This window comes from Cibotium barometz, chromosome 50, assembly GCF_041138505.1.
Source record: "Cibotium barometz isolate CiBa-2024 chromosome 50, ASM4113850v1, whole genome shotgun sequence".
NCBI classification, from domain to species: Eukaryota; Viridiplantae; Streptophyta; class Polypodiopsida; order Cyatheales; family Cibotiaceae; genus Cibotium; species Cibotium barometz.
Window position 1 is genome coordinate 16,907,589 of NC_141095.1, and position 20,530 is coordinate 16,928,118.

General features: G+C 42.9%; 1 protein-coding gene across 6 annotated transcripts; it reads left to right on the top strand.

The window, feature by feature from the left end:
- The first annotated feature begins 2,099 nt into the window (after positions 1 to 2,099).
- Positions 2,100 to 20,020, top strand: LOC147609866 (cAMP-dependent protein kinase regulatory subunit-like). Of its 6 annotated transcripts, none has more exons than XM_086787009.1 (9): positions 2,113 to 2,328; positions 8,130 to 8,370; positions 9,751 to 9,846; positions 10,025 to 10,114; positions 10,260 to 10,391; positions 10,801 to 10,923; positions 11,435 to 11,554; positions 18,347 to 18,505; positions 19,802 to 20,020. In XM_086787009.1, the coding sequence occupies exons 2-9, from the start codon at positions 8,176 to 8,178 to the stop codon at positions 19,910 to 19,912; spliced, it is 1,026 nt and encodes a 341-aa protein (XP_086643135.1). In that variant the 5' UTR covers positions 2,113 to 2,328; positions 8,130 to 8,175; the 3' UTR covers positions 19,913 to 20,020. The 6 variants fall into 6 exon arrangements, with proteins under 6 accessions (XP_086643132.1, XP_086643134.1, XP_086643137.1 ...); XM_086787010.1 differs by lacking the exon at positions 19,802 to 20,020 and adding an exon at positions 18,758 to 18,914; XM_086787007.1 differs by lacking the exon at positions 19,802 to 20,020 and having other exon boundaries at positions 18,347 to 18,914.
- The last annotated feature ends 510 nt before the right edge of the window (positions 20,021 to 20,530 follow it).

Below are 20,530 nucleotides of genomic sequence, written 5' to 3' on the forward strand. Positions count from 1 at the left end.
GGATTTATTGGGAACATGTTACTACTCCGAAGAGGAGTGGAGGGGAAGCCCTATTAGATGTCAGATTACATATGGTCTTCACTAGGCGATGGCCTTTATTGCAAGATACGTGTGTATCTCAAGAGCCATGGGTGGTAATGGGTAAGGCCCTCATAGAGGAGGTCGTACTTGTGCATGGTAATACCAGGATTGATAGTACATGATGGGATGTAGTGAATGGTGCCCAACAGGTCGAGTGGTGGCTTCACCTCTCCTTTCTCATTTGATGATCTCATGGAAGGAGGTGTTGGCACACACTAAATGGAAGCCTTCAGAGATCAGTGGTTATAATTGAATTATATGGCAGGTAAGGTGTTAGCTACTTCACAACTTGTGGAGTGGCCTGACAAACTTCTTGAGCGGCCAAAATTCAATAATTTGCTCCATTGGGACTAGTGAGAATTATGGATGCTTTGTTGCCACGTAGAGGCCGCTTATTGTCTTTTCAAAAAATCTATCAATATTTTTGGGTTCCACGTGGATATGTACAGTTATGGGAGAAGGTGAGGGTAGGCCTTACACCGTTTGGTGATACTGTCCAACGTATCAAGTGTACCATATGATGTTGGAAGATAAGTGGTGGATCACTGAGAAGGCTAATAGGGTATGGAACATCAGGAAAAGTAGGGCCTGGTGGAAGGAACTAGGCCTACCATTGGGGGACCAATTGTGAAAGTGGCGGATTGCTTTTGGTAATTGTGTGTTTTGTACTACATGCTTGGAAACATGGCCACATCTTTTCATTTCATGTCCAGTGGCAAAGAAGGTGTGGGATTTCCTTCCTCGTGTATGGATTCCATTGACAGATAGGCCCATAAAGGTTAAAGACTAGATTTTTGGCAAGATTCCAAATGTGCTGGATAACACAGAACATTCAGTTTTCTTTCATTTTTTCAAGTGGACGAGTTTGTGGCATATCTGGTTAACTAGGAATTCCTTCATATTTGATGCAAAAGTGGGTATTACAGCTCACATAGGTCGTATAAAAGGGCTACTATTGTGGCAAGTCTCTTCCTTGGGGTCAGCTCATTTGGTGGAGAATGACACGGCTATATATTTGATGTAAAAGTGGGTATTACAGCTCACATAGGTTGTATAAAAGGGCTACTATTGTGGCAAGTCTCTTCCTTGTGGTCAGCTCATTTGGTGGAGAATGACACGGCTATATATTGGACGAGGGTACTCTGAGCTACACTTGTGGTTCAGAGCAATTAGTGAGGGAAAGCTAGTACATCACATGGCGGCCATGTGGCCATTTGTAAAGTAATTTTTGGTAATATATATTCTATTACAAAAGAGAGAGAGAGAGAAAGAGAGAAGAGTGACATGGGCGAGGAAAGCATGTGTTCTTGCTATTTCTTGGAAAAAAATCTATTTTCAATTAAGTTGCAAATTTGTAAGGTTAGAGATAGAAACATTAAAGGTTTAGAAAATGGAAGGCTATTAATTATTGTTTGCCCCAAGCAAAAGAACGTTTTGGGTGCTTATTAAGTGAATCATTATACATGCCTATTCACTTGAATCATTATATGTGCCTATTAACTTTCGGCCCAATTATTTTGAGGGTCTTTTAAACCCTAGACTCTTTCTCTTGCTACACCTCCTCCTCCTCCTCCTCCTCCTTTGCACTTTCCCTCTTTTTCTCTTTGCCTTTCTCTTGCTCTTTCTTCACAAGAGCATACAGAGAGAAAGAGGAGACAACCAAGGGTGCCCTAAAGAGATGAGTGAGAGTGGGTGTGAGAGAGAGAGATTGGTTTTCCTTGGGTACTGAGCCCGCACGCGTGCATGAGAGAGAGAGAGAGAGAGAGAGAGAGAGAGAGAGAGAGAGAGAGAGAGAGAGAGAGAGAGTTCGTCAAAATTGTCGCAAAGATTTACTCGCAACTAGAAAACCTTTAGAAAACAACATATTCCAAATTATTTAATGCTTTGGTTGCCTTTGTGCATATTGCCAGCATTGGTGTGTGTGAGTTGTATATACCCATTTCATGTTAATTTCAAGCTTTCCTAAAAAAAAAGAGAAAAAAAGAAAAAAGAAAAAAGAAAAAAGAAAAAACCAAGGATTGGAGCAAGGTATAGCGTATGTGATTTGAAATGAAGAGACACACCTCTCCTCGCCCACCACCCTTCCCATCGTTTCGCGCGCACAAACAAGTCTGCTGTTTGTTTATGGCACTGACCCAACCCTCATCGTCGTCATCATCTGTAGCAGCCTGCTCTCGTCGCAAAGAGGCCTGCGAGGATGAACAGCACTCTGCTCAACGACCCAATCGAAGGGCCAGGATCTAACAGGTACGGAGAGAGAGAGAGAGAGAGAGAGAGAGAGAGAGTAGGTTTTTTATCGAGTTGTGCGATGAGCGCATTTGCTCGAGTTCTGCGATTAGGGCTTTCTTTGAGTTCCTGCATTAGGGGTTTTCTTTGAGTTACTGCATTTAGGGTTTCTTTGAGTTCCTGCATTAAGTTCTGCTTTGAGTGCTGCAATTAGGGACCTTTAGGATATTCCGCACTTTAGGGTTTCCATCAGGCTTTTTGCTTGAAAAATCCGTTTTTCCCGTGAGGGCATGTGCTATTACGATTTGCTTTGAGTTCCTCCATTAGGATTTTCTGAAATTTATGGTTTTCTTCAAAATCCTTTGATTAGAAAATGAGGGAATTTTGCAGTTAGGGTTTTCTCTCATATCTCTTTCTTGTTGGGATATTTTGCATGCCTCCTTTTTTCATGAAAAGCAGCTATGGCCGACGATGCAAACATTGTGACCACATACTATGTTGAAGGCAAAGTATCTTTACACTGGGACCGCCAAACAGGGAAGCTTTCATCCCTGCATATGATCAGCTCCCTCATTCCCGATGATCTTGAAGACTCTCACATGTCCATTAGTCCTTCTATCACATTCACCCCATCCATGGATGACAATTGCAGCACACCTTCATTTGTGCCCGACCCTGCTATTGCCGCAAATCCACATGAGTGTTCTACTCTTGTGCACAATAGCACGAAGTCCTCTTGTGGGTCCCACTCTGTTGAAGAAAACAGTATTGTTTTGTCACATGGGTGCCCTTCTGTACAAAACAATAGCATGATCTCCTCGTGTGGGCCCCACTCTGTTGAAGAAAATATCGTCAATCTGTCACCTGGGTCCCTTTTTGTTTCTTCCTCACACAGGCTTGATTCTGTTGATGGAAAACCTTGTTGCACAAATGCTCCATTTGCAGCCCCTTCTCTTGAGAAAAAAACCCACATACCTTCACACGAGTCCTCTTCTACTCATGCAAAAAGCATCAAACCGCCCCCATCTGTCAATCAAAACCCTTCTGCTGCTGCCTTGACTTCATCTGCCTCCCCTTTTGAAAAAAAAGCCCCTATTTCTTCATCAGGGTCCTCCGACTCCTCTTGCACGGATGTAAAAAGCATCATACCGCCTCCTTCCGTCAACGAAAACCCTTCTGCTGCTGCCTTGACTTCATCTGTCTCCCCTTCTTTTGGGAAGCAAACCTTTTTTTCTTCATCAGGGCCCTCTCATACGGATGTCAAAAGCACCATGCCATTCCCTTCTACTGATGAGAAACCTTCGTGCACTTCCTTACCTTCGTTTGTTTCCTCTTTTGTTGATAAGATCAACCCCAGTTCTTCATATGGGTTCTCTTCTACTGATGCCAAAAGCACAATAGCTTCATCTTCTATTGATGTGAAAACTGACCCGTTGCTATCTAGAAGAGTTCCTATACAACCAACCAGAAAAAGACAGATATCGGATCTTGTTGAAAAAATCAACCCTGTTTCTTCATGTGGGTCCTCTTCTATGGATGTCAAAAGCACGATAGCTTCATCTCCTATGGATGAGAAAACTGGCCCTATGCTACCTGTAAGCATCCCTAGACAATCAACCATAAAAAGGCCTCGGGAAATTGACCTCCTCTCTACAAGCTCAACTGATGAAACCCCCATTTCCACACCTGGGCTTGCAATGGATGTAGAAAACCCAGTATCTTCCTCTTTGATTGATGAAAAGCCTTTTTGCACCTCCATACCTTCGTTTCTTTCCGCTTTTGTTGAGAAGATAAACCCCATTCCTTCATCTGAGTCCTCTCCTATGGATTTCAAAGGCATCATACCATCATCTTCTACTGACAAGAAAACCGACCCTTCTTTACCTAGAAAGGCTGCATGTGCACAACCAAGCATAAGAGTAAGCAAAAGATCCAGGGAAATGGTCCCTCCTCTGACCAGTTCAACCAGCACAAAACCTGTATCTTCACCCGAGTGCTCTTCTGTGGATGTAAAAAGCACCATACCAGAACCTTTTCGCACCTCTTTACCATTGGTTTCCACTTTTCTTGAGAAGTTAAACCCCTTTTCTATAGATATCAAAAGCACACTACCCTCATCTTCTATGGACGAGAAAGATGACCCTTCTTCACGTAGATGGGCATCCGGACAACTATGCGAAAGAGTGAGCAACAGATCCAAGAAAATTGATCTTCCTTCTCCCAGTTCGACTGATGTAATTAACCTCGTTTCTTCATTGGGTTCTTCTTGTGAGGATGCAAAACACACCATACCCTTCTCTCTCATTGATGAGAAACCTTCTTCCACCTCCTTATCTTCACTTGTTACTGGCACTGTTGGGAAGAAAAACCCCATTTCTCCATATGGGTCTTCTTCTGTGGATGTTGAAGGCACACTACCTTCATTTTCTTGCAATGAGAAAAGCACCCTTTCTTTACCTAGAAGGCTAACTAGACAACTAAGCAGAAGGGTGAGCAAAAGATCTAGTGACGTTGATCCCCCCTCTACGAGTTCAACTGATGTAAACCCCTTATCTTTATCTGGGTCCTCTCTTACGGAAATGAAAAGCTCAATACCTTTCTCTTCTGTTGATGAGAAACATGCATTTATTATTGCTTCTGTTGACCCAATAACTCCATATGGGCCCTCTTTTCTGGATGTTAAAAGCGCGTTTCTGTCATCTTCTATTGAGGAGAAAAACGACCCCGGGTCCTCCAGAAGGATAACGAGACAGTGGAGCGCAAAAGCAAGGAAAAGATTGAAGAAGATCAACCCTATTGCCTCATATGGGTCCTCTTTTTTGGATGTTAAAAGCACATTACCTTCACCTTCTACTGAGAAGACCAACCCTTTGTCACCTAGATGGGTAAAAAGACAGCTAAGCACAAAAGTGAACAAAAGACCCAGGGAAGTTGACCTACCCTCTATCAGTTCAGCTGCAGAGAAGATGAACCCAATCACTTCATATGGGATCTCGTTTTCGGATATCAAAAGCATATCACATTCCCCTTCTATTGAGGAGAAAATTGAGCGTTTGCCACCTAGACGGGTAACTAGACAGCTGAGCAAAAAAGTGAGCAAAAGATCCAAGGAAGTCAACCTCCCATCTACCAGTTCAACTGAGGACAGAGTATCCACTTCACAGCAACTAGTACTGGTAAGCCAGAGCCAGATACCTCATTATCTGGATGGACCCAGCAGTACCAGCAGAGACAGAAGAAGTTCAGATTTGCAGGAAGCCGAGCAAGATGCTAGGAGTGGCCGAAATAAGCGTCACAGGACAATTCAGCATCCCTTCAAACATACAGAGTGCTGCCGTCCTCGGAACGCCTTCATCTTCTTTAACATGAGGGAGCGCCCAAGGGTTGCAGCTGCCCATCCTCATTTTGATTTTGGTGAGATAAGCAAGCTACTTGCCCGGTTGTGGCGCAACATGTCGGATGCAGACAAACAGGTAGGATCCATTCTTCTTCTTCTGAAATGCTATTAAATGTCTAGCGCACTTCTCAGTGTCCTATCTGTGCGCCCACAGCATGCAATGCATGTATGGTATAGTCTTTATCTAGTTTGTGGTAGCTGTTATGAGATCCATTGCTGACCTTTCAGTCCATCTATATCCTAGTAAGCCTTAGTATTCAAGACGGCTGCAATTTGTTCTCAATACACCGTCATCTATATCCTAGTCAGCCTGTATATAACATCAGTTATGGTCATGGTGCAGCCCTACAGGATCCAAGCTCAAGAGGATGCAAGCAGATATTATATTGAGCTTTCAGAAAGTCATCGAACATGGTAATTTTTTTCAGTCCATGTCAATCCAAATGATGGTGTAGTCAACCGTAAAAGCCCATTGTTGAATACCCAGTTCGGATATAGCAGTCCCATGCAGAAGCACTGGTGGTTGTAAGAAAGCATACCCAGTTCTCACCTTGGTTGTCTGCTTTTTTTTTTTGTTTGCATAACAATCAGGCAACATCTAGCAGATAGAGGCCTGCAACTCTTGTACATTGTGGATATTGTTTGCGAGTGGCTTTCAAAGAAGCTTCCTCTATGGGCTAGATATCTCTCTGGTTCAAGCCCAGGTTCAAAATCTCCTTGACACCAAGAGGTGGAGTAGTGTACTCAATCTTGGACTAGATGGCAAAGCATGAATATACAGAGGAGAGAGAGATTGTGACAGAAGACTTCTGCAGTTGGCTGAGGTGGCTAGAGTCTAGACATAGACTGCAGATGCAGTATTTTGAAGAATACTGCAGGCTGGGAAATAATGCAGGGTTATGATACAGAGATCTTTCTGCCAACACCTTATAAAGGGACCCATTGATTAATCAAGTTATGATGTGTTGTGTTATGGCTCAATCGTGGGATGCACGGTGATTCATGCATGGATTTAGCTTCAATTCAGTTACGAAGATAGCAACTACTTACGATGTTTCATTGAATTTTATGTAACTCTATATTTTATCAAGGCATCAATTCATTGTCTATGTTGGCATTCAACTCTTTGTGTACGTTTATAAACGAAGATTTGAACAAGAAGGTGGGTATATCTTTTTTACACGTGTCTGCTCCTCCTCTCACGTTTAGCAGGATAGCAGGAGATGTGATAGGAACTCAACACAGTTGTTTTTGTGAATGTTTAAACATGAGGGGACACATTTTCAGCTTCTTTGATGAACATCTCAGTGGGTAGTTTAGCTATGCATGATGAAGTTGACGGTTTGTAGTGTTGTGAGTAGACTGTCATGAAGTTATAGTGCAGCATGGAGTAGGGAAAGGCCACGTGTCAGCATTTGGGTCAAGAGCTCCATATAATGTGTTCAAGGCCTGGAGCCACATTATATGGAGCTTTTGACGAGAAAGACTGACATATGGCGTTTTTATGCTGTCATGGTCTTCTGATGTGACGTTTCATCAGCAGAGAAGCTTTGGCTGGTCGCCACATTATTCCTTGGAAATGCTTCCACTTGGCCTTTCAAGTTTCCGTAGCATATGGTCTCAGGGCATGGGACAAACTTCAAGATGCTGAGTAGGCAAAATCATGTGCAGATTTCTGAAAAAGCCCAGGTTTAACGGTTTAGATGAGGTTCTGTTGACTGGAGCCATGACTGTTTGGGAATCTACTGGAAGCTTTGTGTCTTTGTTGAGCTGATTTTCATGTTTTCTGTTTGTCTAAAGAGGTGCATTTGGCTAACTAGCTATTCTCTTTGTTTGGTTTTGTTTTCTCGACTTGTATAGCATGCTGGATTGATGATGTATGTAATGTCATGGCTGTTGGGGGGACCTGTGCTTAAGTGGCCCAGCAGGGGGGGTGGTTTGAACCTGGAACACCTAAATATATGATGTATAACTCGTGAAAAAAACCTTAGCACATGGTATTATGCATGAAGATTAAGAAATTTTCTGTACCTTTTTCTCGCCTGTCCACCTGGCCTAGTGGCTAGCCTTGAGATGATGCTTACACACCCAGTGTAAGCCTTGAAGTCTAGCTTTCTTTCTGAACAGCTCCAATGCAAGATCCAATCTTTGAACTGTGCCCACAAGCTCATTTTGAATCCCTCTTGTACCTAAATAACTTGTAATGAGCTTTCAGCTTTCATGCCAGTAGCATCTTCAGGCCTTCCTCACAACCTATCAGAAACCCTAAGCTTGCACAAATCTGTTAAGTAGGAAGTTTCCTTTGACTGGGTTTCTCCATTTTGAGTTCCGAACAATACTTTCTGTCATGCTGCCCATTTTGTCAGGGTGGGTGAAAGTGCAAGGGAAGAGATGAGTTTCTTCTCACGTTTTTATGTTTGTCCAGAGACTGATGCAAACTCGTACCGAAACAAGAAAACCATAGGGAAGACATGTCTTCTTCAAAACCCCCGAGTGGAGGCCATGGTCTGGCATCCAGGGTTTCAGGTTTTCTCAAAAGCTTCAAGAAGGACAAAAAAGCGGTGTTAGCTGAAGAGCAACAGGCCATTCAAAGGCAAAGAACGGCACTACGCAGATCTGCCGTGTGTGCTGAGGTTACTTGCCTACAAGATGCCTTCACTCCAAAGGTAAGTTGTGTCCTGGATTCATCTAGGTATATATTTATTTTTAATAAAATTTTCCTTTTTCCCTTTCAAAAAAGATACGCACGCACTCACGCGCACACACATACATGTGTGATCATATGGACGTGTGCGTGCAGAGTCATATATTCACCAAATGAGGTGTAGGGAAGGGGGTTCCATCCAGTTGGACTCTGCATATTCCATCATGTATGACTTGCAAAGGGACCAATACACACGCACGCACGCAAGCGCGCACACACACACACGTGCGCACGTGTAGAGAGAGAGAGAGAGAGAGAGAGAGAGAGAGAGAGAGAGAGAGAGAGAGAGAGAGAGAGAGAGAGAGAGAGAAATATTAACGTCTCCTAAAGGCGAAATGGCCCATGAGACCAAAACAAGGTACAACTGATGATGATGATGTCTCATCATAACAAATCTGAAAGAAAGAATGAAAATAGTAACATCCTAAGAGAGCTAAGAGCTGAAAGCTGAACCGCTGAATCGTCGCGGTAAACTCCTCCGGTGGCGGGCAATGATGGCTCGAATCTGCCGATGGTGAGGGAGTCGTAGACGCAATCCTCGTGGTCGTGGGCGTCTCACTCTACAGATGGCAATGGCTCTGTCCAGGGTGACTGGTCTGCTAGGTAGGCCTGTAGATGGGGGAGTAGAGGCTGGTGGGGTTACAGTGCTGGCTCTGAAAAAATCTGTGAGGGCTCTCTATCTAGGCGGCTCTGGTCCCACTGCCCTCCTGTCCCTCAATAGGCTCTCTTTGTGGTGTCTAAGCTCAAGTATGAAGAGCCCTAAGCACCTTTGGTCCTCAAAGTCCATGATCCGACGCAAAGGTCCAAAGCCTTAACGGAACAGGCAGTGGTACCTCCCTCGGATCTCATAGTAGACAGTACAATGACATATATAGTGTTCCTCCGACTCCACCTCCTGATGGCAAAGCTGGCATATGCGGTCCTCTAGTGATATATCCTCATATCAACCTGTCTCTATCCTCAGCCGGTGTGAAGAGGTGCGAATCTGCCCAATAGCACTCCAAATACCATGATGATGATGTTTTATCGTCCACAGGAGGCCAAATATTGACCTATGGGACCGCTAGTGTGTTACAATAGTCCCCACCCTAAAGAGGGAGGGTAGTGTGGCTACACTCTTTTTGGTGAGCCATTAGTTGATGGCGATGCTCAAAAAGCATCCCTACATACCTCCCACATTTGAGAGAGAGAGAGAGAGAGAGAGAGAGATGTATACACGCGCGCCCGCGCGCCACACACACACACACACACACACACACACAATGTACGATCACAATCAAAAGTAATTATGCTACATTCCTTATTCCTTTACTTGGATTCAATATTTTCTTACGTATTGTAGGTGGTCATGAAAAGTGATGAAGCTAAAGAGAGACTTCAACATGCATTGCAGAAGAACTACTTGTTTAAATCTTTGGATAAAGAGCAGACTAAAACTGTATGGTCCAGTATTCAACACTGGTTTGCAAGATCATGTTTCTTTGATATCAACGTTATACATAATATATACTCTTTAAAGCTAAGGAAAATGTCTTGAAACACCATCTACATGAACCCATTATTATCAAGAATTATTTTTCATTACAAGTGTGGTGTTGCTATCCACCTTCAATCAGGTCATTGATGCAGTAGAGGAAGTTAAATATAAAGCAGGTGATGTGATTATCAAACAAGGTGACCCTGGTGATCGTTTTTATCTTTTAGAGGTCATATGTTACATCTTTTCTGTTTTCCCTTTGATCAATCTTTTTACATTAAGCTTAATCCAGTTTTAGTAGACATAATTTTTTTGCAAATCAGCCCTGTTTGTGACAAGTTCTTGCCTGCTATCGACTTCATTTGCAACAACAGGAAGGCACTTGTGAAGTCTGGCTGTTGAGACCTGAAAAAACTGAGCCAGAAATGCTGAAGCACTATGCATCTGGTGACAGCTTCGGGGAGCTTGCACTTCTATATAATGCCCCTCGTGCCGCAACAATAAAGGTGATTCTAGGTCAATTTTTAACTTTCTTATTACACATAATAAGGAGTAGAAGTGTGACCATAAATTAAATCTGCAATGTAGATTGGATATATTTGAAGTGAAAGCGGAAAGAGCTTTGTTTTTTCCACATTTTTGTTTTCCAGTTCCCTGCTTTTCCGCTTTTCAATCATCACGAAATCTTGTATTTTCTCTTTCAAAGATCTTGTGTCTTGTCAAGGGCTCCCCTAGTTATAAAAATGTAACATCCTTGCATAAATATATAACTACATAAAGAGAAATATATATTGTATGTATATACTTATGTACATATGTACACATTTATGCAGAGAGAGAGAGAGAGAGAGAGAGAGAGAGAGAGAGAGAGAGAGAGGGGGTTTATATGACTACTTTGTGACTTGTTTTGAGCAGGCAACCACAAATTGCACACTTTGGGCCATGGACAGAGTAACTTTTAGAGCCATTCTGCTTCACACGACCAGTAGTAAAAGAAAACTGTATGAGAATTTTCTGGAGGATGTGCCTCTTCTAAAGGTTAACCACTATCATTTGCGATCTTCTTGAAGGGCCCCTTGAGGACTAGCTCAGTTTTATGGGTGACTATTGATGATGGTTTTACTTGTTCTTAACTATGTTGTTTGACGGGATTTTGCCTGAGTGGTTGACTCACCTTCCACCCTACCCAAGAGGTCATGAGCTTGTACCCCGACATGTCCTTGAAAACAAGGAAAACATTGATAGCAACTGATTATAAATCGTGTGGGCCCTGTCCCCAGTAGCATTGCCGAGTTGGGTAAGGAATTGGAGCCCCAAGTGCGAGGTTGCGGGTTCGTTTCCTGCTTGCTGCAGCTGGTGGACGTGCTTGATGTAACATAAAAATCCCACTAAGAAAAAATAAATATATTTGTGTGGAGTATTTTCTCTTAGACAGTGCCCTTAAGGAAGGGGGAAGTTAATGATGCTAGTGGCTCTCTGCGTAGAAATCTTGTGTGTGTGTATTTTTTTATTACAAATACTGACGCAAAGATCTTTCTGTGATTTTCAGAGCCTTGATAAGTATGAAAGATCAGCCATTGCAGATGTTCTAGAGATTGAGTATTTTGAAGCCGGTGAAAACATCTTGGTTGAAGGTCAAGTGGGGGACAAATTTTACCTTCTTGAAGAGGTATGCATTCATTGCTATTGTGTGTTTGTTGAATTGCCTCAATTTGTAAACTTTTTGCATTCCAATGAAGAGGGGTGCGTGAGCGCATGCATGGGGGTTCACCCATCCCAACAGTGTTCATGCCACTGCGCAAGTACAAACTGTAGAAGGCTGTAGACAGATGTTTATTGCTGAAAATGAGCATGAAGGAAGCCCGTTATGTGCTTACAAGCATAAGAGACTGTTGCAACAGCCAATGACCTCAAGCAGGTATGCAAAAGTGAGACGAGAAATGAGGATAGGGTCAGAACCCTTATATACCTCACATATGAGCAAGCAGGCCGACAGCAGTCGTGAGCCATAAATATGCCATAAATAGCCTAAAAAGCTCATAAAAGTGCTACAAAAAACCCTAAATGATGTCTACTAGTTATGCTAATGCAGGGCCTCATAGAAATGACCAGTACAAGCATGCTAGGGTTCATGTAGACCATCTGGAGATGATAAATATATTTTCCAACAGATTTATCTACATATGTATAGATATGTCTATATCTATATACATATACACATACACACATCATGTGTATGTACATACGTGTGTGTGGTATCTATACACATACACACATAATGTGTACGTACATATGTATGTGGCATCTATATTAATAAATAAATAGATATACACACACACATTATGTGTGCGTACATATGTGTGTGTGGTATCTATATTAATAAGTAAATAGATATACACATATACACATCATGTGTACGTACATATGTGCATGTGTTATCAATATTAATAAGTAAATAGATATATACATACACATTTACGTGAAAAGATGCAGGGGGGAAGAGAGCTTGAGCTCTTGCAAGCACACACACACACACACTCACAAACCCTAATAGAGAACACACAAGGTGAGAGGCTGAAAATCTTCTTCTTCTCTACTCAACACTCAACACACCATATACAAGAATAAGAGTACACACAATATGAAAGGTACTCAACCAATACATACACGGGTTCTCTATAATGTGAACCCGACTAAATGAGCTGGCGCTATAACTATGCCAGTCTCTAGAGTGGCTGTCACACAGCCTGTCATCCCACTGGCCGCATATCACCCAAGATCTCACCAACCATGCCAGTGCTGTAAGTGTGGGGCCTATCCCCCAGGCGGGTCATCAGTGTCCACCGCCTCACTAGAGCTCGATATCTCAACACTCCCCCTCGAGCTCAAATCCATCTCATGTACACCAAGCGAAGCCCTGAATCTGCGGAGCTTCTCTGTACCCAATGCTTTGGTGAAGATGTCAGCTACCTGATCCTCTGTGCTGACATAAACAAGGTCAAGGTCTCCTGCCAAGACCTTCTCTCTGACGAAGTGGTAGTGGACCTCTATGTGCTTCGTACGAGCATGAAAGACTGGGTTCCTGGCCAACTGTATACTACTAATGTTGTCACAGAAAATGACAACTTGTCTATCCACTGATAGACCCAAATCTGCAAGTAGCTTTCTCAACCAAGCTACCTCACATGCTGCCATAGCAGCTCCTCTGTACTCGGCCTCTGTACTCGATAGAGCAACCGTAGGTTGCTTCTTGCTGCTCCAAGTCACAGCAGCACTCCCCAAAGAAAACACGAATCCACTGGTAGATCTTCTATCTGAGATACTACCAGCCCAATCAGCATCTGTGTACCCATGTACACATATCTCTGTCCCAGTCTCATAGAATAGTCCACAATGCAAAGTAGACCTCACATACCTCAGTATGCGTCTCACTGCATCCAAATGCGGTTTCCGTGGAACCTGCATAAACTGACTCACCAACCCAACAGCATAGCTCAAATCTGGTTTGGTGATCGTCATGTAGATCAAACTTCCTACTATGCGTCTATACATAGTAGGATCCTCCAAGATCTCTCCTGAATCTGCACTCAACTTGCCATTCTGATCCAATGGCACAGAAATAGGCTTACAGCCTGTCATACCATACTTGGACAACATGTCCAAGCCATACTGTCTCTGCAGTAATCCAATACCATGTGGTGACCTAATCACCTCAATGCCCAAGAAATATCTGAGCTCCCCCAGATCCTTCATCTCGAACTTCTGTCTAAGCAAGATCTTTACATCAAAGATCTCTGCATCATGGTCCCCCGTAATGATCAAGTCATCTACATAGATGACAACAAGCACAACTCCTCTATCACCATGTCTCACATACAATGAGAAATCTGCATTGGCTACATGAAAGCCAATAGTGACAAGATATTCAGAAATCTTGTCAGACCATGCTCTTGGTGCTTGCTTTAAGCCATACAAGGCTTTCTTCAACCTGCAAACATGCTCGGGGTGACCCACATCCTCATAACCAGGTGGCTGCAACATATACACCTCTTCTTGCAAATCCCCATGCAAGAATGCATTCTTTACATCCATCTGATGTAAAGACCATTGCTTTGACGCAGCCACTGCTATCACAACTCTCACCGTTGCCATCTTGGCAACTGGGCTGAAAGTTTCCTCATAATCAATCCCATATGTCTGCGCATATCCTTTGGCTACCAATCTAGCCTTGTACCTGTTTATGCTCCCATCACTGTTATGTTTAACTTTGTACACCCACTTGCATCCAATGGCTTTCTTGCCTTCTGGCAATTGCACTAAATCCCAAGTTTCATTTCCATATAGTGCGTCCATCTCCTCATCCATAGCTTTCTCCCAACACACATTTCCAACAGCGTCATCAATGCATGTGGGCTCAACAACCTGCACAACCTTTGCCATATATGCATAGTGATGTGCCACATAACCATCATATGTAAATCTCTGCACAGGGTTCTTCACTCTCCCTGATCTTCGCAGCTTTTCATTCATGGCTTCCATAGCCTTCTTTACACCAGGTGTTCTCATAGCTGGGATCCCAAGCTCCTCATCAAGGCTCATATCTGAGCCACTGGACTCTCCATCAACATGAGAATGCCCTGCAGAAATGTCAGGCATACCAAGGGGCTCAACCACTTTCTCTTTTCTTTTACGTGATGTACTAATCACATTTGCAGGGCTGGTATTATGACGCAGCCTGCCACTCCATGGTCTATCAACAGACCCACTAGATGAGGACTCTCCTGGTCCACTCAAAGACTGTGATTGCTGACCTGCATTCTGTGCAACCACACTTCCACTCACATCAGCCCCAACAGCTTCTTTTTCAGCAGCATACCAGCTGCTCATCTCATCAAAAACAACATCCCTGCTTACCCTCAACTCACGTGTAGCAGGGTTATAACACCTGTATCCCTTTTGCTCAAGGGAATATCCAATAAACACACATTTTTCAGCTTTCGGATCCAGCTTAGTTCTCAGCTCATCTGGCACATGCACATATGCAATGCATCCAAAAACTTTCAGATGAGACAAATCTGGTTTTCTGCCAGTAAACCTCTCCTCTGGAGTTACATCATGTATGGCTGCAGTTGGAGTCCTGTTCATGATGTATACTGCTGTAGAAACAGCCTCAGCCCAATAGCAATGCGGCATATTTTTCTCTTCCATCAATGCCCGCGCAATCTCAGCAATGTGCCTGTTTTTCCGCTCAGCAACTCCATTTTGCTGCGGAGTATATCTACATGTGAACTGTCTCCGAATACCATTCTTCTTCAAGAATTCAGAGAACTCATTGGAGAAGTACTCTCCCCCTCCATCTGACCTTAGGCACTTTACATATTTTCCTGTTTGCTTTTCAACCAAAAACCTGAAGTTCTGAAAGTGAGTGAACACCTCACTCTTCTCCTTCATGAAATATACCCACACTTTCCTCGTGTGGTCATCAATGAAAGTCACATAATACCTGCAGCCTCCCATAGATATGGTCTTCGTAGGACCCCATACATCTGAATGCACAACATCTAGTGCATTTCTGCTCACATATCTGTTACGTGGAAACACATGCTTTGTTTGCTTCCCAAATTGGCATGCTTCACATATTTTTTGCATACCTTCCACTTTAAATTTTGGCAGCCCTGTCACAATTTCTTTTGTTTGCATAGACTTCAATCTCTGCACATTCACATGTCCTATTCTTTTATGCCATATGTCTGTGTCTGCAACAACTCCTGAACCGTTTGCAAACATCGCAGCACTCATCTCAGGCATGTCTACATCCAACGTAAACATTCTGCCCACTCTGTTGCCTTTTGCAACCAACCTGCACTTGTCTTTGAAATCTTCAACATAACACCCATCAGGGTTAAACCGAACCTGCAAACCCTGCTCAATCATCTGGCCAACTGAAACCAGATTCTTGGTTATGTTCGGTACATGAAGTACATCTGCAAGGTACTTCACTTTGCCATCCTGCATAGACAATGGCACATCTCCAACGTGGGCAATTGGATGAGCAGTGTCATCCCCTGTTTCCACAAAACCTGGTCTTTCCGGGTTTTTCATCTCCTTGAACCACTCTCCATGACTCGTCATGTGGTTCGAAGCGCCTGAATCCACATACCATACATTATCTTTTTGTGCTGCATCAACATTTTCAGACATGGCATTCACGACATGCTGCATAACAAACAACCTTTCATTATCCTCATTATTTCTGCTTGAGGATGCATAGTTGTTTTGCTGCATTTTCCCATTTTGCATGTCAGCCTGCTTCTTATAACATTCTGACTGCACATGTCCAGGCTTACCACAATAATAGCATTCACGTGCATCATTATATTGCCTTTGCCAATTTCCACGGCCTCTTTGGCTCCCCCTGCCTCTAAATTTGCCTCTTCCACCTGCGTGTTGTTGTTGTTGTTGATTCTGGGACTGTTGTTGTTGCTGCTGCTGCTGGCCATAATTCTGATTACCTGTTCGGCCACCTCCTTGACCGCGTCCACGGCCTCCTCTACCTCGTCCTCTTCCTGAACTCGTGTAGAAGGCCTGTTGCTCTGAACTGTTTTTGCTTTGTGAAGACTGTTGGTCTTCACCCAAGCTCTTCTCTTCGATAATCAGCATAGACACCAAATCTGTAAAGTTGGGAATGTTTTTCCGAGTCTGAATAGACGTCTTGAACGCCTTGTATTGCGGCCCGAGGCCACGTAGACAGACTTCCACCTTGTCATCATCATCTACTGACACACCAATAGATGCAAGGGATTCCACAATACCCTTTATCTTCAATGCATAGTCATTCACAGACATGCTCTTTTTCTCCACAGTGTGAAGTTCATTCTTCAACTGTATCTTACGAGCCTTGGTATTTGTTTCATAAAGCTTTACCAAGGTGTCCCACGCCTCCTTGGGGGACTTGGCATCCTGAATGTGCCCAATCATGGTGTCCTGTATACTAATGGAAAGCCAATACATTACTTTCCTGGCTCCTTGGTTCCAATCTTTAAACTCTTTCACATCTGCAGCAGTCGGATTTATATCCGGTATCTCCGGTGCCTCTTCATGCTCACCTTCTATGTAGTCCCAATAACCTTTTCCCATCAAGAAATTCGTTAACCTGAACCTCCAAGCATGGAAGTTATTCTTGTCCAGCTTCTCAGCCACAATCTGTGTTATGCCATCATTAGACATCTTGCCAAATACACAATTTCACCAGAAACTGCACTCTGGTTTTTCTGCACAACCTGCAGTATTTTCTGCACAGCGATACTGTTGTACTCTCAAATGTCACAACCAGTGACTTCAATGTGCATACATACACCCAATGGCAACTGTAGACCTCTTTGCAGCACCCACAGTGTCTGCACAGTCAATCTGTCTTCCTGCAGTTCTTAAAACAGAGTTCTGCAGAGAATCGATGACTTACCCGCAGTGCTCGAAATCGCCTGCTTTCTGAAAAACGGAGGTCCAGACGCGCCTGAAACGCGTTTTCGGCCCGAAAATTTTCAGTCCGTAGGACTATATAGTTGCCCTATAGCTTCACTCCCGCGAAGAAAGCTCCTCAATCGGAGATCGTTTGCCGGTGCCTCCCGTAGAGCTCCCGACAAGGGTGTAGTCACCAACACAATAGGGAAGAGTAGTTGAAGCTCTTACCCTCGTACCGCTTCCTGTGGTTCTCTTGCTTGCAGCTCAGCCCTTAGCACGAACCAGGCTCTGATACCATGAAAAGATGCAGGGGGGAAGAGAGCTTGAGCTCTTGCAAGCACACACACACACACACACTCACAAACCCTAATAGAGAACACACAAGGTGAGAGGCTGAAAATCTTCTTCTTCTCTACTCAACACTCAACACACCATATACAAGAATAAGAGTACACACAATATGAAAGGTACTCAACCAATACATACACGGGTTCTCTGTAATGTGAACCCGACTAAATGAGCTGGCGCTATAACTATGCCAGTCTCTAGAGTGGCTGTCACACAGCCTGTCATCCCACTGGCCGCATATCACCCAAGATCTCACCAACCATGCCAGTGGTGTAAGTGTGGGGCCTATCCCCCAGGCGGGTCATCAGTGTCCACCGCCTCACTAGAGCTCGATATCTCAACATTACGTACGTGTGTGCATGTGTGTATATATATGTGTGTGTGTGTGTGTGTATGTATATATGTCTATTTGTATGTACACCCCCCCCCCCCCCCCCCCGGCGCCCCCCCCCCCCGCGCCGACTCTGTGTGTGTGTGTGTGTGTGCGCGCGCGCATGTGTGCGGGCACATGTTTGTGTGTGCGTGTGTTCATCTGCAAAGCTCAAAAAAGTTCTTTTGCCTAGCTTAGAATTGCAAAACGTGCTTTAAAAAATGTACACTTTTCTCCAAAGCATTTGTAAGAAATGATCATTTTTGTTCACTTGAAAATCAGGGAGAAGCAGAAGCCAAGAAAGGAGGCAAAGTTCTGATGAAGTACAAACGAGGAGACTATTTTGGTGAACTGGCTTTGCTAAACAACAAGCCCCGTGCTGCCACAGTCTGCGCTGTTACAAAATGCAAAGGTGTTTCCATTGATAGGCAAAGTTTCAAGGTTAGAGATACTCTGTTTTCAAACACACATTCAACCAAAGTCTGCCATTCAATGACCTTGTACATTACCTCATTGCATGGAATGTTGTTTGTGTATGTACGTTCGTATTATGTACCTAGGTACCTAGGTATGTATGTGCTGTATGTATGTCCATACATTCACACATTCATGTAATGATGTATGTATGCACTTAGATTTTCAATTCATATACATTATGAGATGGTTCAATGTGGATATGCAACTGGTGGTTAGGTGAGAACTGCATCAGACACTAACACAAGGGAGGGCAGCTGAAAAGAGAATTCAGTAGGCCCTAAATAAACCATCCTTTGTTGATCAAGTACTGGGAATGGAGATAATGAAGATTATTAAGAACTGGGAATTCGACCCAGTACCTTAACAACTCTTAGAACTGCTGTGCTTTCCAATTCTGTTCAATGGGGCAACATTTGTGATGTTATCACAGTGCACTTGCTTTTTTCCTGTTAAAGAACCCTCTATACAAGTCATGCGGTGGGTTGGAACTGTTTTCAACGTGCTAGTGTATAGGCCTTGAGCTAGTGCATGACATTTTATGCACAAGAGTTTAAAAAATCTTTGCATGAAACGTAGGCATCTGATCTCTTTATATACATATATATACATGTACATGTATAGGTACAAATATATGTATATGTATATATTTATGTACATGCACGTATATACACATTGGGCACATTGGGCTTCTTACCAAAAGATCCAAGGTTCATATCGCATTTCGCGCACTTGTTGTACTAGATTAACTGGTGTAGTACCTAGGCATGGTACAAATATGATACCATCCTTCTGCTTGGATTGCTTCGAAGCATGTTCAACAATGATTAGCCTTGGTCTGATGGTTTTTTTGACACATGATACATCTATTGTTTTTCCCTGTAGTTGTAAATTTGTTCCACTGTATATTAGAAGCTCCTTGAGGAAATGCGTGTCACTACTAAGACCATGAAGGATTGCCATTCCATGTGATAAAAAGAGAAAGACAACTGAGTAATAGGGCATGTGAAACATTGTTTGTTCCCGGTGAGTAGGCCATTGCCCGAGCGGCGGTTGGATCACATTGCTTAGAGGGGGCATGAGTTTGAATTCACACCTGTATGTGCACGTGCATGCAGGCTTTTTCTTGGGAAGCTAGCTCTGAAGATAATGGTGTTTTGCTAGTATGCACAAATTATGAGTTTTTGGGCTGTTGCATTGGAACAATCATTGATGCTTCATATTTTAATGATTGTGTTCTTTTTGTTTTTGGAGCTGTACCAGCGCCTGTTTGGTAAACTAGATGACATTCTACAAAGAAACAGAAAAGAATATGGAGAGAACCAAGGAAAAGTTTCCAAAAAGGTTTCATGGTTCCACAAAGGTGCTAGTTAAGGATTGAAGCTACACACGTTTATGCAAGTGCCTTCTTTCATCTTTGAAATTGAGTGTGAGTTTTGCAATATTGAACTGTTAAATGAAATAAATATGATTTACATGTCTTTACATTGTCTGCCTCTTTATTGTCTGCCTCTTTTGTATGTTAACACCTTAACTTTTGACAAATAGTTGGATAATATAAGTTGAACATATCATTTAAAGACTCGTTTTACAATACAACACAATTTTTCAAGCTAAGTTAAAGTACGCTTTTGTTGTGTTTGGGTGGTTCACTTTACCAAGATTTTGTTAATTCTTATATTTTATGGCTATATTGTTAAGCATGATAGAGAGTATGCACTATAATAAAGAACCACCAATTGATCCATGTTTGATAAAGCCATGCAATGAATCACAAATGCAATGTGAGCACTTCAATAAGTGAAATTGTTCCATTAACACTTGAGCATTAAGTCGTTGCATGCAAATGAAAAGAATTGAGATGCTAAGTGTAAAGGATAATGGTATGTTTGATGAAGCCTTGCAAATTTTACACCTTTTGAATACTAACAAAATCAGGGATAAAGCACTTTCAAATTTATGATGATGCACAACAATATTGTTTATGATAAT

Excerpts from the sequence above, each read along its gene's own strand:
- LOC147609866 (XM_086787006.1), top strand. The coding sequence starts at position 2,769 with ATGGCCGACGATGCAAACATTGTGACCACATACTATGTTGAAGGCAAA. Across the intron at positions 5,781-6,047 it reads TGTCGGATGCAGACAAACAG|CCCTACAGGATCCAAGCTCA; the intron begins GTAGGATCCATT and ends GTCATGGTGCAG. Across the intron at positions 6,119-6,295 it reads TCAGAAAGTCATCGAACATG|GCAACATCTAGCAGATAGAG; the intron begins GTAATTTTTTTC and ends CATAACAATCAG.